Here is a 25740-nt window from a genome sequence, read left to right on the forward strand (position 1 = left end):
TAGCAGTTTATATCTTACAGAAATGTCTTAAAGTGTCTCACATTCAATTAATTATTTTAAAGTGCAATGACTATTGTTATGTAAGCAAATTCAGCTGTCATTTTGTGAAAAACAAGATCCCACAAACAGCAGTGAGATGGCGCTGACCAGTTCATTTATTTTTATGATGTTGAGGAATGATGCCTTTTAACATCCACCTGAACCACCAGGACAAGTAGACGGAACCATTCAAATGAGGGTACTTGTGATATTCAGCATCACTTCAGTCAGAATATGTGCTTAAATCCTCTTTTGGAGTTTCTGCCCAGAAACCTGTGATTGAGATGAAACTGCTACCAACCAAACATATATAACTTTCCCCAGCTTTATTAAGGCTGGTGTTCCCCTCTCACCCCCCTTTTCCCCTGGCTCTGTACTTGCTTATAAACTGTTAGAGTTAAATCTCTAACTCCTTCCAGTTCTGATGAAAGGTCATCAACTTGAAACGTCAAACTCTGTTTCTCTCTCCACAGATGCTGCCTGATGTGCTGAGCGTTTCCAGCATTTTCTGTTTTTATTTCAGATTTCCAGCATCCACAGTATTTTGCTTTAGTTTTTATTTACATTGGTATTTAAACAATGGGACCACCAATAAACGTATTAGTCTGCAAAGAACGACAGCTTGAAACATTACAAGCTGGTACCATTGTCTTTAACAGGGACTCCTTGCCTCATGTCGCACTATTGTCTCTCCTTATTACATAATTTGAGTGAGAGCCATCACCCGCTTCGCTGACGTGCTTTGTTGACATTCTGTTTTAAAACATTGCTACCCAAACATTCGACATTTGTTCCGTTGCCTTGAGTTGTCAATCATAACCACAGCACGTTTTGCTTGACGAGTAAACGGTGGGGAGGGGGGAGGGTGTCCACGTAGAAAGACGCTTTAAAAAAGATGTGAGTTGCAGTGTCTTCTGGGAGCTGTAGTCCTTTGCTGCAGTCACAGTGCCGAACAGGGCGGGTTTCAGGACTACAACTCCCAGTATGCAGCGCGGCACCTCGCACGTGGCGGCGTCAGCGCCATCGCCGTGGCACTTTCCAATCGGCTGCTTTTTAAAAAAAATACAGTTGAGTAGCTGAGATTCTAATTCCATCCAAAAATAGAATATTAACGATTAAATTAACGACGAGGAATGATTGGATCCAGTCAGTCGAAACCGATTAACGACAAAGCTGGAATGTCTGATTACGCTCCAGTGAAGCGCCCTTGGGTCGTTTTACTACGTCAAAGGCGCTCGATAAATGCAAGTCGTTGTTGTAGGGGAAGGCCCATGGTGCATTCTGGGAAGTGTAGTTCCGCCGGCGGTTAGAGTCCCGCCCGAACGCTGGGAAGAGCGGGTTCGGAAGGCCTACAATTCCCGTCATGCCTTCGCGGCCCGCTTCCATTTTCTTTCTCTTTCCCCCCCCCCATGTTACGTCAGACGGTAATGTTTACTACGCGATGAGTACACGTCAAAAGAAGCGAAACGGGTCAAAACAGAGAAAAAGGTGAAAAGGCAAAAACGGAGGGGGTGCGTGGGATTTTATTTTGTTAATTGGAAGAGGGGTCCCTTCAGATACCCGCGTCTTGAGGTGAAATCACTTCAATGAAGTTTGACGGTGGTCCCGGCGGAGGAGGAGGCTGCTGCCGCCACCACGGCCGCCACCAAGGTGTCCGAAAGGCGACTGGGAGCTCGCAGTAAAGTTGAAGGCAGAAGGTGGTCGAAGAAGGTTGGATTTTGTGGCGCTTTTCCGTCCTCGTCGTCAAGATGGTAGCTCGGAGTGGAGGCGCTTTGTGGCCGGGGACTGCAACGGGAGCCCAACCGGGACAGAGCGAGCGAGCGAGTGAGTGAGTGAGTGAGAGGAAAGAAGAACCCCTTCCATTGACCCCCACTCTTTAGGAAAGGGAACCTACGGGCCTTGGAGATTCCGCTACTTCGAGTGGTTCCCACGGCCGTTTTACACGCCAACACTTCTTTAACGCAGATTACTGACTGATTAAGGGATTTTTGCAGATTGATATTTTTGTTGTTGTTTGTCTTCAAAGACTTTTTTTTTTGACCGTACACATTTTCGTGTGGAAAACGTGAAGTATCTGATCTTAATCGTGCAGAAACAGGATATGAAGGTGTCAGGAATTATTTTTCACAACCGCTAAATTGTCCTTTTTACATCAAATAAAAGAAGATTCTGTATTTTACTTTTTTTTTTAAAAAAAGAAAATTGTCTGCAAACACAGCATTTTGGATATACTTATTTTTGCACGGGAAAAAAACAAAGCTTTTTGGAATTACAACGATTTTGTGAAATTTGAAGCAATTTAAAACGAAAGTTACTCCGTTGAAGCAAGTTTTTCTGTATTACTACATTGTTCTTATTGAAGATCACTATGTGAGATTGATACATTAAATAATTAAAATCTGATTCTGCTGGCGTGTTGAGACCTTGCAGTATTATATCATTTTTTAAAAACAAAAATCAGATTCTCCATCATAGGAAAGATGTAAGGTGTTTAAAAGTAATTGTATTTTGAATACAGAGCATATGTAAATACTGGAAAGGAAGTATCAGAACATATTACAGTGGATGGCAGTTTTGCTCCTCGATGGGATTACTTTGTCTTAATTATCTGGATCTGAAACAGACCTTAGTTTGAAATCAAAGTTATAATCACGGAAAAGTACCAGGATATTTGGGTATGTGCTTGTTATAACCACCTTGACTTTGCAAATAACTGGGACAACACTTGGAATTTTTTCCATTTTAATAAAGATACAAATTAGTTTTTATTGAAGATGTGGAAAGATTTGAATGAATGAATGTTCCACACATCTTGTAAATGAACCAAACTCTGTTCATTGCTGGTTGATTGCTGCAGTTTAGAAACTGCATGCATTTTGTAGGGCAGGAGTCACGGCTTTTTATTTTAAAAAAAAAAGAAAATAGCCATTCTTGTGTCTGTACTTAAGATATTTTAATTTTTAAAAACTTGGGTCAATTATGGCTGAAGAAGCATCGCAGGCTGAGATCGACCCAGACTTTGAACCACAGAGCCGCCCCAGATCCTGCACCTGGCCTTTGCCAAGACCAGATCTGACAACTGTCAAACAGGAGGACTCTGCCTCAGGAATCCCCACTGAAGAAGAAAAGCAGGATGTTTCTGATTCTAGTGCTGTAAAATCAGAGAGTGAAACTATTCTGAATGCAGAGGTTAGTTCCCAAGCTGGTGCAACGAGTGCTCAGAGGAAGAGCTCCTCTAGAAGAAATGCATGGGGCCATCAATCTTATGCAGAACTTATCACCAAAGCAATTGAGAGTTCTCCTGACAAGAGGCTCACTCTGTCTCAGATCTATGACTGGATGGTTAAATCTGTGCCTTACTTTAAGGACAAAGGAGATAGCAACAGTTCAGCTGGGTGGAAGGTAAGAATTCAACTTTCGGAATGAGGAGGTGTGTTGATTTTGAATCCTCAGATTCTAGGATTTGGATCAAGAGCATAAATTAAGAATTACTGTTCCAATTTACAACAGCAACAACTTGTATTTATATAGCACCTTTAACATAGTAAAACATCCCACAGGGGTGTAATAAAACAAAATTTGATAGCGAGCCACACAAGGAGATATTAGGACAGGTGACCAAAAGCTTGGACAAAGAGGTAGGTAATACGGAGTGTTTTAAAGGAGAGAGAGAGAGAGAGAGGTTTAGGAAGGAAATTCCAGACCTTGGGGCCTAGGCAGCTGAAGGCTGTTTTAATTACTGAAACTCTTGTTGATAAAGGATTAAATGCACTGGCATATTGTATTACAATTGAGCAGTTGTGCTTTGGTTTCTGGCCATGATTCTTGGTAGCTGTAACAGGGAGGAGAAAATCCAAAAACTGGTAACTCCAGGACACTTGCTTGGCTTGTGGCATAGTTTGAATGGTATTGGCCGAAAGTAGGACCAGATCAGTCTGTATAAATCAATGCATCACTCTATTCTCATCACCCTGTCATTAAATGTAGAGCAATGCATAAGTGGGAATAATTACAGGGCTATGGTCTAATGGAGTGGTTTGGGTGATGTCAAACTACAAATGTAAGGCTCAAGAAGGTTACAGCAGTTGCCTGTACATACAAAACTTAGATCAGATTCTTAATTTATAATGTACCGTTTTGATTTTGTATTTGTGCTAATAGTAGCCATTCGTGCAGACACCAATTGTCCACTTGCTCCATGTTGCCAAAAGATACTGGTCCAGAATGATCTTCGTTTTATAATAGTTTGGTAGCCTGATAATTTTAAATTAAGATTTAGACTGTTATCCATTTGATTAAGTCTTAAAAATGCCAACAAATCCTTATTGCAAAAATGCATATTTTAAAAGGAGCATCATAGGATTAAATTGTAGCTATGTTAATCTTAGATTCGGCAGCTGTAGAGTTCTGGGAGCTGTGGTGCAGCCTGTATATATTCACTGCTCCCCTTGTCTTCTCTTTGATATTTTAATTTCACATTTTCAAATAATGTACTCTATTTTGAAGATCAGATTTATGTGTTTTCCGGAGTGCTCTATACTGAAAACGAGACCCACAGCGTCCAAATTTGGCTCATGCTGGGTCCTCTTCGATCCCACTCAGTAGCCATTGTTGGAGTAAATGTGAGATGGTTACCTGGAACAAAATGTCACCACAACACCATTATCTGTGAGCATTGACAGGCTATTCATGGAAGAAATTGCAGTTGAGTCTGATCATGCCCTCAGTGAAGATGTGTGTTCTAAACTGGATAGACCAGTGATGAAGGATAGAATACTACAGCCTGGTCGTCAGTTGCTTCCAAATCTTTATTTACAGAGCTCCACGTCTCACACACCACACCCTAGATAAGCTCTCTTTTATATATGGATATGAGAGTCCCAATAGATACACACCACCTGAATACAATTAACACTAATTGATATAAATCACATGGATACAATTAACTGTGCACTTTTCAGCATCATCACTGGATACAGCTCAGGAGCAGGAAACATTCCCATTTTTTTTCTACAAATCCTCGCTGAGTGATACTGAGGCCATTGTTGGCCTGGCTGAGATCAGCTAATTTGGGAAAGACTACGAGCGAGCTGGCTTTTCTTGGTCTAAATGCTTTACAATCGCATCACATTGTATTTTTACCCACTGAGCCATCGGGAGTAAAATATTTAAGTGACAAGTAGTTGAATTTTGTATTGATGTGTGTAATCTTTAAATTTAGAATATTGTTAGCAGTGGAATCGACTTATTAGCAATCCTACCTCGGATTAAAATTAAGCTTAGGGAATAATTTAACAATATAAAGTATTCTTATCTGGAGTGGTCAGTCAACAATGCATATGGCGAGACCCACAGGCTCTAGTCCAGCAGTAGCATCTGGCCGTGGCCAACCTGGTTGATTTAATAGCTCTTTTCAAAGGCAACAAACAGAAACCCTTTACCTTCTAATGCCTGTCCATGGAATTGGAGCATTGTATCATGAGCAGAAACCTGTACCATGCCAGTCTGTGGAAGACCCAACATGCTGCACCATCCCCAAAGTTAGGTATGTTTTGCAAATTGCTTAATTGCAAAGTGCTGGTGGAACTTCTACGGCATTGCTCATGGTAAGTTGGAGTATATGCTGTTTTATAAGGGCAGGAATATTATACTCTATAATGTACAATGTATTATTCTGCTAAGGTGGAACTGTATGTATCCTGACCTGTCCCTTTTAAGATCACCAGATTGAATTGCAATAAGTGGGCATAGCCTGAGGTCAATTAGAGGGTAATTGTTTTATGTAGGTTGGCACCTGGTTGTAAATGTCTGGTACTTCCCCAAGATTAGAAAACCAGCAGGAATGACTTTTTAAAAAAAGTTGTTTTGCATCTGTAATGTAATGTCAGAAGTTTGATGGATGTTTGCTAAGATGCACAACGTTTATATGGATTTGCAGAATTTCTTTAAAAGCCCTGAATCCCTCAGGAAGCTTAATGTTCAAATGCTGTTGAAATTTGCTGACCATTATTAGTATTTTTATTATTCGTTTATGGGATGTGGGCGCCGCTGGTGAGGCCAGCATTTATTGCCCATTCCTAATTGCCCTTGAAAAGGTGGTGGTGAGCCGCCTTCTTGAACCGCTGCAGTCCGTGTGGTGAAGGTTCTCCCACAGTGCTGTTGGGAAGGGAGTTCCAGGATTCTGACCCAGCGACGATGAAGGAACGGCGATATATTTCCAAGTCAGGATGGTGTGTGTCTTGGAGGGGAACGTGCAGGTGGTCGTGTTCCCAGGTTCCTGCTGCCCTTGTCCTTCTTGGTGGTAGAGGTCACTGGTTTGGGAGGTGCTGTCGAAGAAGCCTTGGCGAGTTGCTGTTGTGCATCCTGTGGATGGTGCACACTGCAGCTACAGTGCGCCGGTGGTGGATGGTGTGCCAATCAAGCGGGCTGCTTTGTCCTGGATGGTGTCGAGCTTCTTGTTTTGTTGGAGCTGCACTCATCCAGGCAAGTGGAGAGTATTTCATCACACTCCTGACTTGTGCCTTTGTAGATGGTGGAAAGGCTTTGGTGAGTCACTTGCCACAGTATACACAGTATGCTCTTGTAGCCACAGTATTTATGTGGCTGGTCCAGTTAAGTTTCTGGTCAATGGTGACCCCCAAGATGTTGATGGTGGGGGATTCGGCGATGGTAATGCCGTTGAATGTCAAGGGGAAGTGGTTAGACTCTTGTTGGAGATGGTCATTGCCTGGCACTTGTCTGGTGCGAATGTTACTTGCCAATTATCAGCCCAAGCCTGGATGTTGTCCAGGTCTTGCTGCACGAGGGCAAGGACTGCTTCATTATCTGAGGGGTTGCGAATGGAATTGAACACTGTGCAATTATCAGCGAACATCCCCATTTCTGACCTTAATGATGGAGGGAAGGTCATCGATGAAGCAGCTGAAGATGGTTGGGCCTAGGACACTGCCCTGAGGAATTCCTGCAGCAATGTCCTGGGGCTGAGATGATTGGCCTCCAACAACCGCTACCATCTTCCTTTGTGCTAGGTATGACTCCAACCACTGGAGAGTTTTCCCCCTGATTCCCATTGACTTCAATTTTACTAGGGCTCCTTGGTGCCACACTCGGTCAAATGCTGCCTTGATGTCAAGGACAATCATTCTCATCTCACCTCACCTCTGGAATTGAGCTCTTTTGTCCATGTTTGGACCAAGGCTGTAATGAGGTCTGGAGCCGCGTGGTCCTGGCGGAACCCAAACTGAGCATCGGTAAGCAGGTTATTGGTGAGTAAGTGGTGCTTGATAGCACTGTTGACGACACCTTCCATCACTTTGCTGATGATTGAGAGTAGGCAGATGGGGTGGTAATTGGCCAGATTGGATTTGTCCTGCTTTTTGTGGACAGGACATATCTGGGCAATTTTGCACACTGGTAGATGCCAGTGGTGTAGCTGTACTGGAACAGTTTGGCTAGAGGCGCGGCTAGTTCCAGAGCACAAATCTTCAACACTACAGGCAGGGATGCTGTCGGGGCCGATAGCCTTTGCTGTATCCAGTGCGCTCAGCCGTTTCTTGATATCACATTGAGTGAATGGAATTGGCTGAAGACTGGCTTCTATGATTGCGGGGATATTGGGAGGAGGCCGAGTTGGATCATCCACTTGGCACTTCTAGCTGAAGATGGTTCAGCCTTGTCTTTTGCACTCACGTGCTGGACTCCGCCGTCATTGAGGATGGGGATGTTTACAGAGCCTCCTCCTCCAGTTAGTTGCCCACCACCATTCACGACTGGATGTGGCAGGACTGCAGAGCTTTGATCTGATCCGTTGTTTGTGGAATCGCTTAGCTCTGTCTATAGCATGTTGCTTCTGCTGTTTAGCATGCATGTAGTCCTGGGTTGTAGCTTCACCAGGTTGGCACCTCATTTTTAGGTACGCCTAGTGCTGCTCCTGGATTGCTCTTCTACACTCCTCATTGAGCCAGGTTTGATCCCCTGGCTTGTTGGTAATGGTAGAGTGAGGAATATGCCGGGCCAAGAGGTTACAGATTATGCTGGAATACAATTCTGCAGCTGCTGATGGCCCACAGCGCCTCATGGATGCCTAGTTTTGAGCTGCTAGATCTGTTCTGAATCTATCTTATTTAGCACGATGATAGTGCCACACAACACGTTGGATGGTGTCCTCAGTGTGAAGACGGGACTTTATCTCCACGTGGACTGTGCAGTGGTCACTCCTACCACTACTGTCATGGACAGATGCATCTGCGACAGGTAGATTGATGAGGACGTGGTCAAGTCGGTTTTTCCCTCGTGTTGGTTTGCTCACCACCTGCCGCAGGCCCAGTCTGGCAGCTATGTCCTTCAGGACTCTGCCAGCTCGGTCAGTAGTAGTGCTACCGAGCCATTCTTGGTGATGGACATTGAAGTCCCCCACCCAGAGTACATTCTGTGCCCTTGCTACCCTCAGTGCTTCCTCCAGGTGGTGCTCAACATGGAGGAGGACTGATTCATCAGCTGAGAGAGGACAATAGGTGGTAATCAGCAGGAGGTTTCCTTGCCCATGTTTGACCTGATGCCAGGGGTCCGGAGTCAATGTTGAGGACTCCCAGGGCCACTCCCTCCTGACTGTATATTACCGTACCGCCACCTCTGGTTGGTCTGTCCAGCCGGTAGGACAGGACATACCCAGGGGTGGTGATGGAAGAGTCTGGGATGTTGGCTGGAAGGTATGATTCTGTGAGTATGAGTATGGCTATGTCAGGCTGTTGCTTGACTAGTCTGTGGGACAGCTCGCCCAATTTTGGCACAAGTCCCCAGATGTTAGTGAGGAGGACTTTGCAGGGTCGACTGGGCTTGGTTTGCCTTTGTCGTATCTGGTGCCTAGTGGTTGTCTGGTTTTATTCTTATGACTTTTTTTAAGCAAAATTTTACAACTGAGTGGCTTGCTAGGCCATTTAGGAATCAACCACATTGTGGGTTTGGAGGCACATATAGGCTTGACCGGGTAAGGACGGCAAGTTTCCTTCCCTAAAAGGCGCTAGTGAACTAGATGGGGTTTTTTGACAATCCGGTAGTTCCATAGCCACCATTACTGATACTAGTTTTCTTTAATTCCAGATTTTATTTAATTAATTGAATTTGAATTCCCCAGCTGCCATGGCAGGATTTGAACCCGGATTATTCGTCCAGGTCTCTGGATTACTAGTCCAGTAACATAACCACTATGCTGCCGTACCCTATTGACTGCCTAGCCTTGACTATTGAGTTGATTTTTCAAATGTTTTAAGAATTTTTTTTTAATCTGTAAAGTGCCATTATTCACACCAGTTATCACCATAAATGGATATAGTAGCTGTGTGGCAGGATCCTAGAGACTTTAATTTTGCTTAAAATTTCCACCCCTCCCATACCTTTACATGATCCATCCCATCCCTTCCTAGGGGATGGGTTTTCGACTGACATCTATTAACCCATTGACTCCCACAACCTCTGGAGTACACTTCTTCCCATTCCCTTCTCCCAGTTTCTCTGTCTCAGTTGCATCTTCCCTCATGATGCCACTTTCCACACCCAAGCTTTCAAAATGTCTTTTTTCCTCAGCTGATGATATCCTCTCCACTGTGGTAGACGGGACCCTCAAATGGGTCTGTCCCATTTCTCAGTCTTCTGCACTCAACCACCCGCCCCCCCCCCCCCCCATTCTGTTTACAAGTGAGGCCCCAAGCTCTGTGTTGCTTGCCACTTCAATTCCTTGTCCCACTCCGATTTCTCTGTCTTTGGCCTTCTACGTTTTTCTAATGATGCTCAACTCAGGCTCGAGGAACAGCACCGTATCTTTGTACTAGATACTTTGCAGCCCTCTAGCCTTAATATTGATTTTAATAACTTCAGACCTTAACCATAGCGCTCACTTTCTCTTTGAGCTGGCAATGTGGAATGGGTGTGCCAGCCTTTCTGGTGATGGGGAGTTGGTGCTTGGGGTAGAGATGCTCCATTGGAACACCGTGCTGGCAAGGCAATCTGCACGGATGGTGTTGACCTTTTTTTCTTCCAGGCTTCTGGCTGCTGGAGTCTGCTGTGCTTTTCCAGTTTTCCGTACTTCCATTTCTACCTGCCTCCGTCAGCTATTTACATGTTCCCTGTGGTCTTTTATTTCTTTGAATTTTTCTGTCGTTATGCCTTCAGTTGTCTCATAATATAACTTCTGCCATTTAATTATCTCCTGCTTTCCACTTAAAGAACTATTTTTACTGTTTTTTGCCTTCCCTTTGTTCAATTCCTTTTTAAATGCTGTTCATCTGTAATGTCTTCTAGTTTTGACAAAGGATCCACAGTGTTCGCTCCACCGATGCTACCTGACCTGCTGAATGTTTCCAGCATTGTCTTTTTTTTTCCTATTGCAATGCCTGTTTTCTATATATCTAGAGCTGAGTAATTCTGGGGAGTTAGTAATAATAGAATAGCACCTATCTTGATAAGTTTAAAATTTGCACAGTTGAATTTTGATTAAGCTCTTTGACCCTGCCAGTAAATGTGTTTGGGCTGTAATAAATTCCAGATAGATAATCTCAATTGCCAAGTCTTTAATCCAGAGCTCAATTTATTCATTCAGCAATTCACTCTAACCAAATCCAGAAAATTTTGAGTAAAAACATATTTTCCCCACAAATGATAGACTTCTAAACTGCATTGCTATCTCCAGGCAAAATTTGTCAGTAAATTATGTTTACCATGCTGCACTTTTTAAAAACTGGATAAACGGGAAAATGTTGATTTCTGGAACATTATACAGTCAGTGATTGGGAACTAGATTGGCATTGGAATTTCACAAAATAGAATTGGGACGTAGATTGGTTTCACACTGTACAGAATTCCAGTGGACCATTCCAGGTATGTTTTTGTCTGGAGTGGAATGTAGACATTTAAAAAGGCAAGGTTGCTGTGCACCTAACGGCACAGTTTTGCATGAATGCAGGAATATTGGCTGCAGTCCCACAGATGTTCTTGGATTTGTGAAATTAGAGGTTGGCTTAACTGCTATGCTCTTCTCCTTTTTTCCAAAGGTGTTTTATTTATATTCTTAAACAATAGGTTTTTGAGTTGGGGTGCATGGACTCTAAAAGGTCCACAAGGGGATCCCAGGAAGTCCATGAGGACATCAGATTGTTGTACCTGTATGTGATTATGATGTGTACTAATTAGTAAATGCAATCTGCAGTGATGGCAGTGTTTTCTTTTGGGTAGCTGACACTGTCTTTTGGAAGTTAGAAGTGGGGGTCAGCAGGAGTTTGTCTATTTGCAGGATGTCTTCCACGTGGAAGAGTTTGGAAATTGCTGTCTTAGACACTGTTGTTTGAACTTGTTTCGCTTCACCATATATGTTTTACTATCAAAGTATAAATTATAGCTTAGTTCTTTGTTTAGTGACTGGCATGAATGTGCACGAATGACTTGGCTGAGATTTTCTATCTCCTGGTCTCACTGTCTCTCTTCAGTTGCCTATAATGAAGTGTAATGTAATCGCAGGAAATGTACGTGCCTATGTTGCTTTTATATATTTAAATAATACACACGGACAGATTTTTGTGCTGTGACATGGTAAGAGCAGTCCTCACAAAACTGACCAAAAGTAGAACAGTTGTCAGAATGTTTTGTTGAATAGTTTGACTAATTTGATAAGTGGTATGAATGAAGGTGTGGCTCTATTGTTGAAAGTTCACTCCTGTAAAAATGTCAAATGATATCAGTTGTTTTCCAGCCTTGGTGGTTTGCCTTGGCCCTTCAGAGATTTCTCAGTAATAAAGAAAAAATATATAAAGAATATAGATCTATATTGTAGTGTTTTTTTACTCATTTAATTGTGAAATTAAAAATGTTTTACACCCAAAACTAAAAATCAAAAAGCTAATTGGGAGAGGTGGGAATTCTAACTAATACTACAAAAGTGACTCTGTTCACTACCCCTAGACTCTGTTCAGCCGTTGCAAGTCATAAGAAAAGTATGGGCATCAGTTTGGCCACAGCTGGGACTGAAATTTGAGACCCAAGTACAGAGACTGTAAACAGGCTTGCAGCTGTTAGTTATGTAACCAGCACAAGGGCTTGCTGGAAATGTATGGATATTGGACTTCAGAATGTGTGTAAATTTAAAGGGAGATAGGCAAGTCTGCATATAATGAATCCAGTAGTGTTCTCTCTGTAGCCATGAGTCCCTGCTTGTACAGTAAAGTAAAGATTAATCACAGCTTTAGTAATGTAACTATTTGGAGTCACTGTTCTGCAGGCTAAAACTTTAAGGAGCCTCCAAATTGAATCAAAAATAATTCTTTGCTGAATTTAGGTATCTTAAAAGCCGTATACATTTGAGTCTTTTAATTGCAGACAAGAGCATCGACATTCAAGCTCTAGTCACTTAGCCAAGAGAAAGGAGGGTGATTTGTGATCTCTAGTTCCTTCAATTAATCTCGAGTCAGATCTGAAGCGTTGGAATGGGTTTAAGGAAGCTGCCAGGTAAATAGGCTAAAGCATTTGTTTAACTGTATCCTGTTCAGTATCTTTGTTCTCCAAGCCTTCTCCAGAGCAATTCAAGTCACTTCCACCATGTTGGTATTTCCAATAGTCTGGTAGCCTGATGTCTGTAAAATTGTGAGTGGGCCAGTGACCGTGCGTCTAGTGGACTGGTGTATCTAGTCTAATGCTAACGTGCTCTCATTCTCTAATTCAGTCTCAATGTTATGTACTAGAGTACTGGTTATATTTCTCCTTTTGACTTGAGAAGGCTGGCAGGAACATAACAGTGACCTGTCTGTGTTTGCCTTTGCAGAATGTCCCCTGTCATAAAATGATGAGTGTTCCCCAGACAGCTTCTGGCCAGTAGTTTAACGCCATAAAATGCAGTAATAAGAATGAACCAAGAGACATTGGCCAGTAAGGTTAAAGGTATTTTCTTTTCAGAATTATGTGACCATTTTAATGAATCTGGTTCCTGCTGACGGTGGCTTTTAGCTTTGCATTCTACACAGTAAACCCCCTCCAATCTGTTGTAATTTGATTTTGTGGTCAGATGTCATCCAAGTTTTATGTTCTTGCACAGAAAGACTCTTGTGTTTACGTGGGGGAGAGGGGAGCTGCTAGTTTTAAGAGACAATATTCTCATTGTTAGCCTGAACAGCCTCGGAGGAAAATAGAACTGAAAACTAGGCGAGTCTGTGTGATGTAGCTGTTGATGCCTCAAACTTCAGAGGAAATAAGAAAGTCTGCCAATAAAATTCCTTTTGAGATTCTGATTTTTATCTTTTTTTGTGAGGATGGGAAATTTCAATATTTTTTGTGTTCATGTAGTAAATAAAAGACAGCAGTGATCATTTCATTGGATGCCAACTGATGTAGTTTTCTTAATCTAAAACTTTGGCAACATTTGCAACCGTAGTAAGTTACTGCCTTTTGGGGGGGAAAAAAAGATGTTTGTTCACCCACATTGTTGCGCGCACACTCTCTCAAATCTGCATGGTTGTATTTGAAAGCTGTTTTGATGTTTCTTCTAAGGAGCTACAATGTATTTATCACATTTTATTTCACGAAACCAAGCATTACAATCAAGCAGATTACAGTTTGAAATGGGAAAACTGGTAAGCATTTAATTATTAACAGTCCAGGTTTAAAACATTTTTAATTTTAATTTTCTCAGAAAAATTGTATACTGGATTTCATAATGACATAGTAGTGGTAGATATTATCAATATGGCATGTAAAAGAGGATATGCTGACTGCCTAGTTTTACATATCTGAACAGTAATTAATTTAAAAATCTTTAGGTCCCTGGGGGATAGTGGGTGGGGACAGTCTAGCTGGACCAGAATGCACAGGGGCATTATTCCTTCCACCCGCCACCCCCCCCCCCCCCCCCCCAAGAGTGTTTTGTGTGGTCACTTTTTTTTCTGTACAGCTGGGGCAGATACTGGTGTATTTGCTCAGTGACATCAACCCGTCCTTCCCTCTGCAGGGGTGTGTTGAGGTTTCTGAGAGAGAACCTGTTATGCGGGCCGCCAGGAAGGAGTTCTCGACTGCTTGATATTTCTCAGCTCTTGGCAGAGTCCGTAGACAACTTACTCTCATATGAGGTGTGTTATCCACATGTCTGGTAAGTGCAGTGGCAGCGAGACTGAGTCTGAGTGCTCAAAAAGACCAGTATGTGCAGAACCCCAATAATTGTAATGCAATCTACTATATCTGGTTAGTTGAGGAACCCAGCTGTATTAACAAGTTTACTAAATAAAGAGCAATACCGTTTAGTAATGTCTTTGTGAAATAGGAATACACTCTTTTTCTCTTTGTTTTACTTTTATCATTTGGAGGCTTTGGTAGCCTGTAATACAGTAATGCAGTTCTAGTGGGTTTAATTCTAATTTTGTTGGCTCTTTAGCTACAAAAAAAGTGCTCATTTGCATTTTATTGTGGGTTGTGCTGCTCACCATGTTGCTAGTGAGAAGCTCCTGGTACCTGTCTCTGCAGTTGTCTGGCCACTAGTGACTGCCTTCCTGAGGAGGGTGGGGGCTAGGTAGAGTAATTGATGTCTCTGGGGTTGAGAGATCTCCAAGATAACATGCCTTGTGATGAACATTCAAAACCAAGTCTGCTTTCTGTGGAAGACAAGTCAATCCGATAGCTGAACCAAGCATTCCTTCTGTCTGCCAAGGTGCTGTTGATGATTGGCCAGGCTCACTAATGGAACCTGGAAGCTAGATCTGCTGCTGCAGGCTATGAATCTTCTCACTTGGCTCCAGGTAACTCTGTAAGCCAGTACCCTAACAAGAATAGTAGTCCTGGTTGGAGATGCAGCAGGAAGCTCATCAGTGCCCATGGCTTTTCTGATGTATGCCAAAGCTCTCTGATTAGGTAAGTGGGGTGTGACCCTATGGGTGGAGATTGTGCCCTTCATATTGGGCAAATAGAAACTCTACCTACATGGTTTTCTCATTGGTTTGATTTAGAGACTTTTAAACGTGGAGCTCAGTTTCCAAGCGCATCAGCTGACCAAAAAAAATAGTCATTGTTATAATCAATTAATTCTATTATAAATTATTCACATTTAGTTTTTCCATCACTCAGCTGTTCAGATTGATCATGAAGCAGTCTCACAACACTAGCTTCCATAGTCAGCAGAATGTCTTGGAGTTTGGTTGAACTATAAAGTACTGGATTTCTCTTTTTGAGATGCATTTTATTCCTTTTTCGCAATTGCCACCTTCTGAAGGCAGTGACTTGTCTTGGGATACATACACATGGTTCCCAGCTGCCCTCCTGTACATCACCTAATGGCCGTTCTTTGTGTCAGCCTAAATATTGAATGTTGGTAGGCTGTTTGACCACGGGGGCCTGATCCATTCTTCATCTGTAATCCATACATGCCCACCTTCCTGAAGGGTGACTGCATAGCAATCCAGAGATAGTATCCTTGGTGGTTTATAAATTATTACTCCTATAGCTCAGCGGTGCATTAGGCAATGCAATACCCTTATCCCTGCCCTAGCACAGATTAATTAACTTCACACAGACTAGGGACTGAGCCTGGTACTTTCTTGGTTTGTATAGCTCAATTCCACAATGGACAGTGCAGTTACCAACTGAGCTATTGGGAGAGTTTTGCCCTGATTTCTTTCAGGGATTGCAATGCATTGTCCATCTCTGTTGTCTTTTGTTCAATGCTATATTACCACACTTTACACAAAAATGTTAGTATATTCAATATTTTTTGGAAGCTTATCATTTTCTTTGTATTTTAAGTAGTACATTGCATTTACACACAAAATAAGTTATAATGTGTATTAGCACATACAACTCTTCCTACTCTGAATTTGGTTGCATGTTTAAACATTTATGTGGAAACTTTTATTCAGTCTTTGAAACTGATTTGTTGTTGGTGTGTGGATGATTGGTCACACGTGTAAAATGCAGGACATGTACATGTGAGTTATATTAACCACCGGTCTGGTTTCCTTCTGATTGCTTCACTGAATTGGACATGCCTGAATCTGGTACTCTTTCAATCAGCTAAACAATAAAACCGGACACAAGGCTGTTTTTCCGTGTGTCTTGGCACGTAGACGCCTAAATAAGTGTAATAAATATTTCAGTGATGTGGGTGATTTTTGCTGTGCCTGTAAATCTTTCAAATGCATGGTTTATGATTACATCCAGTGCAGGGTGAATCATGCAGTATTGGTCATGAGTGCCAAATCACTTACAGAGCAGAGATTTTTAAAAAATGCCATGCAGAACCAGGAGCACCATACAACTTTCTTTATATAATAGTTCTTACAAGAATATGTTTTCCAAAGGCTGCACATGGAAACTAAGTAGGAAACAGGAATTGCGGGGTGAGATTTATAGGAGGCCTTTTTTTGTTTGGGTGGGGGGAGAGGGGTGTTGGGGTTTGAAAGAGAATTCCGCAAGTAAGGTTTAAAAGATCGGTCTCTGGTGGAGCGGAGGTGCAGGTGACGAACCATAATATGGCATTGAGGAAAGACAGATCTCTGGAGAAGATTTCCCACGTAAAGTGGGGCAAGGCTATGGAAGGATTTGAAAGCAAGGTGATAATCTCTTCAGTCAATTTGCTGAAACATGGAGCCAGTGGAGTTTGGCCTGGATGAAGGAGATAGATGTACAGCACTTTGTACAGGAGAGAAGTAGGCTGCTTATGTTATATTGAATTTCTTCACGGTACCCAGAAGCTGAATGGCAGCAAAATCTATCACCAATTTGCAATACCCTTTGTCCATGTCACAAGGGACTACTTTTGTATGCTTGATCCTGAGTTTTTCAGTTTGCATTCAACGCTTGTATATATACTGCGACTCATTTTTAAATAATGTTGGGCATTATTTCAGAAAATCCCTGTTTTAAAATGAGAACTATCAGCCTTCTGACTCCATAGCATGGTTCAAAAGGGGCCTCAACAGACTGGAGATACTAACTGGTAGAAACGTGCAACCCCGGGGTTAAATATTGAAAGAACTTGCCATCAAACCGCCTCGCCTGTTTTTTTTTTTCCTGACATTTCTTTATGGGTTTCACCATGTGTTTACCAGGTTCGTTTGAAAAAAAAATGCTGAATACACATGTGTAACTTCATGCTTTTTAGGTGGGAAATCATGAGGGTGGTGTCGCTGATCGTTCAATTGAGCGGTGCTTCCTGATCTTGCCATCCTGATCAAACCTAGCAGTTGTTTAGTAAAAGAGATAATAAGAAGCTTAAGAATCCTTTACCAACTATTTGCTTGTTTCAGTGAGATTATCAGAATTTTCCTTTTCTTATGTCCTGTTGAAGATGATGTCTGACAGGGACTTGAATTGCTGAGTGCAAATGTGTGGGCCTGGCTCCCCATGTTTGTTGCATTGGGGAATTCAACAGCACAGTGGTATTTGTGGGTTCGACAACCCAGTCAGTTTCCTAAACCATTAATTTATACTGAATAGTGCAGCCAAAATCTGTTATCTCGTATTTAATGTTCTGATGTTTGATTACTCTCTGGCAATTTATAAATTTAAATCCCTTTACAAAGTTGTAAACAAAGTTACACAGCTGTCTGGAGAGACTAGAAAAAAAGAAGAGTGAGTTTCACTAGTGCACAACCCACTCCCCCATGTGTATTTAGGGACACATGCACTATCTCTGCATTAATTTATCACTGTTGAGTCATGTTGCTGAAACTAATAAGCTTAACCCACAGATGTCTGGTTGTCTTGTCTGAAGCGGCCTGGAGCTGCCCAGACTGGTTTGAAAGATGTTGTTGACAGCAGTAGGGCTAGAAGTACTAGGAAAGAGGTGTTTTCTCTTCCTTCACCATAGAGCCCTTTGTTTCCAGTGACGTTAGAACTGAACTTAATCCCCACAATTGCAGTGTCAGGATTTACATTTTGATTCATGGTAATTATAGTTCTTGCATGTTTACAGCTGCTCTGATTTGGGATTCCCTCATTTAAATAGTGACTTGCCAAGAATTTCTCTCTTCACATTCAATTTTGGTGTGTATGTATATATCTAGTAAACCTGTATACATGGTATCAAAGGTTGTACCAACATAGTGTGTCAGAGTGTGAGTTTGTGCCGATTGATTATGAAATAGAGCAAGGTTCTGATATCAGTCATCCTGGAGGAGAGGCAGTGAAATTCGTCAAGAACGTTGCCTGAGTTTACTCGTGCACCATCAATTGCAAGGCTCAAAATTGTCATTCGCATAAGCCTTGGGAGCAGGTTGCCTGTCTGCTCTAACAATCAAAGGTGGTACACAATGGCGTAGGGGGAAATTTGGGTGTGGGGAATGGGATGATATGTCGTCTTTTTTTATATGTGCTAATTGTATTCTTTTTCAGTTGGTGATGTAACCTTTGGTTTCAAAACCCCGAAGAAGTAGTAAGTGGGCCAGCTTTGCAGTACACTCATGGTGAAGCTTCACACACCACTTTACTCAATCCCAGCCAGTGTCATCACCTGGAGCTCTGGCCCCTCTGATGAAATAAACAAAAATAAAGTTAAATTTCATTCGCTGAGTCAAGATTAGGCAGTAGTAAATTTGTGACTTGCTCATGGGAAAAATTGCACCAGGTTACTAAAGTCTTTATGTTCCCATTAACCTTCAGAATAATTTTGCTATGTCATTTGTTCTAGTTACAGTAGTCTGCAGCTAATCGACATTTGTGTGGCCTGGTATACACAAAGCAGTAGGAAATTATTCGTAGATTCATTAAAAGGGCTTTAATCATAAAGCTTCATGTTTTCAAAGCATTGTTTACATGTTTTGCAAGAGGTGCAAATATTTACAGGATTTCAGTTCATGTCTGCAAACACTAAAATGTTAATGACCCTGACACACATGTTACCCATCAAAATTGGCAAAGAAGGCCAAGCTTAATGCACATTTAGAAATATTTAGCCAGCATTCCAAGTTTTTTTTCCCCAATAATGTTAATTCACTTTTTACTAAGAATTTCGGTGGTGATGTCTAGTGTTAGAAAATCAGTGTGTGAACTCACCCTCTGCAATACATGCTCCCTTACAAAAAATTTCTTGCCCTACCCCCACACATTTTTCTTCCCTTTTTATGGTTGCCTTTCATCCTCCTATACACTTGTATTTAGTTCTAATCCTCAGCCAAGAGGGCAGTTGACAAATTGCTTGTAGCCTCTATCTATGTTGTTACTGAACCTGAGCTAGAAAATTCATATTTTATCACTCTGCTTCGTCATCCAGTGTGACCATTTTCCCTATGGGCTTATGTTCAGAACTTTACTTGGAGATAAACTTGCCTTTTGCAAGTATGTCAGTGAATTAGGGTATCATTATGCTGCCATCTGTTCAATAATTTTTTTTTAGACAGGGTGTAGTCTGTGGTCAAATTTACTTGTAGAAATTAATATGACAACCTAAATTAATTGAGCACAGATCACTCTGATCAGAAGAATAAGATGTTGCTAAGAAACAGTTGATATTTGGAGAAGTGAGTAAACTATTGAAAGGAATGAGTTCACTACTGGGGTTCAGTTAGTTGCCCTTTAATTTCTCAGCTGAGTCAGGGTAAATGGCTTATTATTTGGAGAAGCATGCATACAAAAGATAGGTGGGATGTTGGGTAACATACCCCGTGGTGTCTAACTCCTGGAACTTGTTTCTGATCGCCTTTTGGAGGTCAGAAAGGAATTTCCTGTACTGATTAAGTAGTTCTCGATGACAATTTTCAAGTGCTACTAAGTGTAACTATAAAAATACTTTGATGTTTCTCTTCCCTTCTCTCTTTCTTACCCCCCACCCCCCACCAATACCACATGTTTTCTCTCTTTGCTAACAGCTGATTCTTGCTTGGGATATGGTTCTACAGGTAATCTGGAAATTCTTCATGCATGGGCTCTGAATAGCCAGTGTCAGTGCTCTGACTATGGGGTGCATCATTGCCAATTCTGACCTTACCTTTGTGCTTGCAGCCAGTGACCATGGGAGGGCTACAGTTGCCCTCACACCCTCATAGGCGGAAAGAAAAATCAGTTAGCCTCCTGATTGCCTTCCAGTGATCCCTACTGGAAATGGGAAGCTGGGCCCTAGTTGAGGGTAATATTGGGTGTGAAGGATTTCTAGTCAAGTAACCTTCAGCCTCTTGCATGAAGAATTAACACTCAGTTGAGCAAAGAGAGGCTGCACTGGCGGCGAAGCTGTACCACAGCACAGCTTGCACAACTTGCTGCTTTTAGGGAACTAAGTAAGTTTGGGACATAGGAAGAAGTGGACCAAGAGAAAGTAAATAGGGAAAATAGAGCTCTGTGTGCACAGATATTGAGGAAAATAGAGAGAGAGAAACTAGTTGAATCTGTGTGGTAGCAGCTATATTTACTATTGATGACACAGGCAAAAACATCTGCACTTTTTACAAATGTTGCTGTCTTTTAAGTCAACATCTAAATTCTGCAATATTAAAACCCCATGGTTGGAACAACAGCTGTGCAGAATATGTGGTGTATCTCTTCCTCCTGCTCCCCCGGCCTCATATTTTTGTCTTTTTATCCTATCCAATAATCTAAATGTCATTTTGAATGAGAAATATTTCAAAATGGAAGGGATGCAGAAGAATGAGAGAGAAGATATTTTTCTAGTTGGGAATTATTTTTTAGTTTTGTTAGCCCTTAGCAGATGTGTGAGTGCATTATTTCCCCTCCCCAAAAACCTGCATATACACACTGAATTAAATGATTCCAAGCTATTAACCTATTTTTAGATGGATAGGTGCAATTTAAAGGAGTAGTTTTAAAAGTAAACTGTCTCTGCTTATGGCAGGACTAGAAAGTGCAAATGTGTGACCTTTTTATTCTGTCATTTTCCCCCGCCCTTTCACCAGTCTTGGTATTCCAAACTCTATTCCATGAAATTAGATTCTGATGTATTTGTATCTGCTAATCACTACTGCACACTAATGAAGGAATGTCTTCAGAAGTGATTGTCCAGTATGGAATTGACCCAATTGCCTAGCAGTTAAAATGAGATCTACAAATAGTAGGTTTTTTTTGGCTTCCTGTTAAGCAAGGAATCCATTTCTAAACACAGTAAACCTTGGGAGGAACTGTCCTTGACCAAAACATTTTGTGAATAGGTCCTTTAGGTTAAAGGAACACCTAGAGTGCTAGAGACAGGACTACAAGTTAAACTGTCAGCTAAATGCATTTTTGGGAATACAAGTACTTCACATTTAAAAGGCACTGTGTTTGAGAAATCCTTTGGCTCGCTGCAACATGATATGTATTGCATTGGATTGCTAAAATGTCATTGCTGTGGAAACGATGTATGACTGTTCCACAGTTTTTCCTCCTGACTGACCAAGAGTAAGAGTGGTTTAGCTTATGGGCTAGTCTGCTATCTAGCATGGTGAATGTAGACTCCATTTGAAATATTCAAAATAAAATTGACCATATTCTTGATTCAGTCGGGAGTACAAGTTTGTTCTGAGCATGTTCCTGAATGATGGAGTAAAGTGGATTGGCTTTTCTCGTTCCTATATCACAATTTGACTAGAATGGCACAGCACAGAAGGGGGCCATTCGGCCCATCGTGCCTGTGCCGGCTCTTTGAAAAAGTTATACAATTAGTCCTACTCCCCTGCTCTTTCCCCATAGCCCTGCAAATTATTCCTTTTCAAGTATTTATCCAATTCCCTTTTGAAAGTTACCATTAAATCTGCTTTCACTACCCTTTCAGGCAGTGCATTCCAGATCATAACAACTCAGAGTTTTAAAGAAAAAATTCTCCATCTTCCCTCTGGTTCTTTTGCCAATTACCTTGATTCTGTGTCCTCTGGTTACTGACCCTCCTGCCAGTGGAAGTAGTTTCTCCCTATTTACTCTCAGAACCCCTCATAATTTTGAGCACCTCTATTATTATGGATTTGTGAAAGGTAGGTCGTGCCTAACAAACCTGATTGAATTTTTTGAAGAGGTGACTAAAGTAGTGGACAGGGGAATGTCAATGGATGTTATTTATATGGACTTCCAGAAGGCATTTGATAAGGTCCCACATAAGAGACTGTTAGCTAAGATAGAAGCCCATGGAATCGAGGGAAAAGTACGGACTTGGTTAGGAAGTTGGCTGAGCGAAAGGCGACAGAGAGTAGGGATAATGGGTAGGTACTCACATTGGCAGGATGTGACTAGTGGAGTCCGCAGGGATCTGTCTTGGGGCCTCAATTATTCACAATATTTATTAACGACTTAGATGAAGGCATAGAAAGTCTCATATCTAAGTTTGCCAATGATACAAAGATTGGTGGCGTAAGCAGTGTAGATGAAAACATAAAATTACAAAGCGATATTGATAGATTAGGTGAATGGGCAAAACTGTGGCAAATGGAATTCAATGCAGACAAATGTGAGGTCATCCACTTTGGATCAAAAAAGGATAGAACAGGGTACTTTCTAAATGGTAAAAAGTTAAAAACAGTGGATGTCCAAAGGGACTTAGGGGTTCAGGTACATAGATCATTGTACATAGATCATTGAAGTGTCATGAACAGGTGCAGAAAATAATCAAGAAGGCAAATGGAATGCTGGCCTTTATATCTCGAGGACTGGAGTACAAGGGGGCAGAAGTTATGCTGCAGCTATACAAAACCCTGGTTAGACCGCACCTGGAGTACTGTGAGCAGTTCTGGGCACCGCACCTTTGGAAGTACATATTGGCCTTGGAGGGAGTGCAGCGTAGGTTTACTAGAATGATACCCGGACTTCAAGGGTTAAGTTACGAGGAGAGATTACACAAATTGGGGTTGTATTCTCTGGAGTTTCGAAGGTTAAGGGGTGATCTGATCGAAGTTTATAAGATATTAAGGGGAACAGATAGGGTGGATAGAGAGAAACTATTTCTGCTGGTTGGGGATTCTAGGAGTAGGGGGCACAGTCTAAAAATTAAAGCCAGACCTTTCAGGAGTGAGATTAGAAAACATTTCTACACACAAAGGGTGTTAGAAGTTTGGAACTCTCTTCCGCAAACGACAATTGATACTAGCTCAATTGCTAAATTTAAATCTGAGATAGATAGCTTATTGGCAACCAAAGGTATTAAGTGATATGGGCCAAAGGCAGGTATGTGGAGTTAGATCACAGATCAGCCATGATCTTATCAAATGGCGGAGCAGGCACGAGGGGCTGAATGGCCGACTCCTGTTCCTATGTTCCTAAATCTCCCCTCAACCTAAGATTGCTGTAAAGAGAACAATCCCAGCTATAGAACAAAACACACTTTGAGCCTTTGTAGTAAACTCATCTCGACTTGTAGCCAACTGGGAGCTCAGGCATTAGGAGACTACAATTTGAATCCTAGTCTTGGTGACAATTATGCTGCAGCTTCAATGTCTGACTTGGTCTTTGAAGGGAAACTTCAGGCTGTTTACCATATTGTTTAATGATAGGCCACACACCAGTGTCGGCTCCACTGTCAGCAATTCAGTAACAATAGAAAGCACACATGGCAGTTTTTTTTTCCTACTGGTAGCTTCCTTTGGACCTCAGTTAATTTTCCATTTTAAAAGAATGTCATATCTTTTAAAGTGTTTTTTACAGGCTGCATTACTGACTACAAACCATGCTTCTGATACATCCCGCAAAGACCACACACTCCTATAGGTGCATCAATTGCTATAAACTGCAAAAGTTTGAGTAAGCCATGCAAATGTAGTCATTAAAGATACAGTAATCTGCAGAACTTTGCCATTGTCTAGTTCCCAGTGCTAATTTTAGTTTTTAATAATTTTATCTTCATCGTAAAAATGAGCCAAGTGGATATTTTTTGGTTACTGAGACCAGCCATTGGTTGTCGTAGAGATGTTTTTACATCAGATCACTATGTCACGAGGTGGTATGCTGCTGGTCGAAATAACCTAGCAATGTCAGTCAACCCAGGATGATTTGTAAATCATTTTAAATGTGTTTTAAAGCGTTAAAGTGCTTTTTTAAAAAAAAATTCTGATTTCATAGAGGTCGAAAGAAAACTGCAAATGCTGGAAATCTGAAAAAAAGGTGCAGAAAGTGTACAGCAGGTCAATTGGCATCTGAAAAATAAAGCTGGGTTAAAGTTTTGTGTGTAACCTTTCAACAGAATTGAAGCTACTCTGTTTAAAACAGTGTCCTAAATGATTTTTAACCTTTTTTTTATTCTTTTCAGAATTCCATTCGACACAACCTTTCCCTGCACAGCAAATTCATCCGAGTCCACAATGAAGCTACAGGGAAGAGCTCTTGGTGGATGCTTAATCCTGAAGGTGGGAAAAGTGGGAAGTCACCCAGGAGAAGAGCGGCATCTATGGACAATAACAGTAAACTTGTGAAGAGCAAAGGAAGAGCTGCTAGGAAAAAGGCTGCCCTCCAAGCAGCCCAAGAGGGGAGCAGTGACAGTCCTGGTCCCCAAGTTTCCAAATGGCCTGGAAGTCCCTCCTCTCTTAAAAATGAGGATTCTGAGGCCTGGACCAGTTTTAGGCCAAGAACAAGCTCAAATGCTAGTACGCTAAGTACTGGCCGTCTGTCCCCCATAATGCCAGAACAGGAGGATTTGGAAGATGATGAGCTCCATTCTGCACTGGTCTACCCCAGCTCTTCAAGCAAGTTGCCATCAACCCTAACTGAAAATATAATTGAAGAACTTGAACTCATTGATAGTTTGAACCTCATGTCCCCATCATCTACATTATTGCCAACTCAGCAGTCATTATCCACTAGCTTGATCCAACAAAGCTCAACCTACACATTCAGGCCACAAAACTTAGCCTCAGGATCGCAGACTTCCACCTATGGGAACTCTTTCTTTGATCCGTCTGATCTGACATCGGTGCAGAGCCACTTTAGTGTACCTGCAACACTTGAAGCTCTCTTGACTTCTGATTCGCCAACTCATACTGATGTGATGATGAGCCAAGTTGACCCTGTCATGCCACAGACAGGTGGTCGACTAAACAGTGAAAATTTGATGCTGTTGAATGTGGAATCTCTCAGTAGCCCATCTGCACAGTCAAAAATTAACCAGGCTGGCCACCGAGGAAAATCTGCAGGTCCACCGGTCACATCTGTTAATGCTAATGCTTTACCTCACACGCTGAGTAGTATGATGGGACCTCCACCCGATGCAAACCAAATGCCTACTTTGAAGGCCCAGCTCCAGACACCAGTAAGCCAGGCTCTGCAACTTGGTCTGCCGTCCACACATAACTCAAACAGCAGCAGCAGTTCTTCAGGAGGGATGAATATGAACCCTGAGAATTTCCCCCGAGATCTGGATTTGGATATGTTCATGGAAAGTCTCGACTGTGACGTGGATTACATAATTGACCATGACCTCATGGATGACGAAGGGCTCGATTTCAACTTGGATCCTATTGCCCCTAACTCGTCTTATCCTAACACCCCACAGTCATCCTCTCATAGTTGGGTGCCAAGTTAACTTCAAACAAATGCATTACCTGAAGGTAACTAAAGTACTTTTAAGCCTTATCCTCCAAAATTGTGCCAGACTAATTTGGCCATGAATCACAGTGTTCATAAAGCTGACTTGCCTTACAATGCACCCAACCACCTTGCCTACTGCATGTGGACCAGCGGAAGCTATTGAGAGACAAAGAGGACAAAACAAATAATGCGCTTGCACAAGCAGTCAGGTATATGAATGGGCACGGAAGCAGCTGTAGGCACTAAAAATCA

The 25740-nt window shown here is 41.9% G+C and overlaps 1 protein-coding gene across 2 annotated transcripts in view; it reads left to right on the forward strand.

The window, feature by feature from the left end:
- The first annotated feature begins 1314 nt into the window (after nucleotides 1-1314).
- LOC137333082 (forkhead box protein O1-like) overlaps nucleotides 1315-25740 on the forward strand; it is a 40304-nt gene continuing 15878 nt past the window's right edge. For both annotated transcript variants that reach the window (XM_067997200.1, XM_067997199.1), the window contains exons 1-2: nucleotides 1315-3441; nucleotides 24215-25508. In XM_067997200.1, coding sequence (XP_067853301.1) covers nucleotides 3019-3441; nucleotides 24215-25483 — 1692 coding nt within the window. In that variant the 5' untranslated portion in view covers nucleotides 1315-3018 and the 3' untranslated portion in view covers nucleotides 25484-25508. The remainder of the gene's footprint in view (nucleotides 3442-24214; nucleotides 25509-25740) is intronic.

Source organism: Heptranchias perlo, chromosome 15 (genome assembly GCF_035084215.1).
Source record: "Heptranchias perlo isolate sHepPer1 chromosome 15, sHepPer1.hap1, whole genome shotgun sequence".
NCBI lineage: Eukaryota > Metazoa > Chordata > Chondrichthyes > Hexanchiformes > Hexanchidae > Heptranchias > Heptranchias perlo.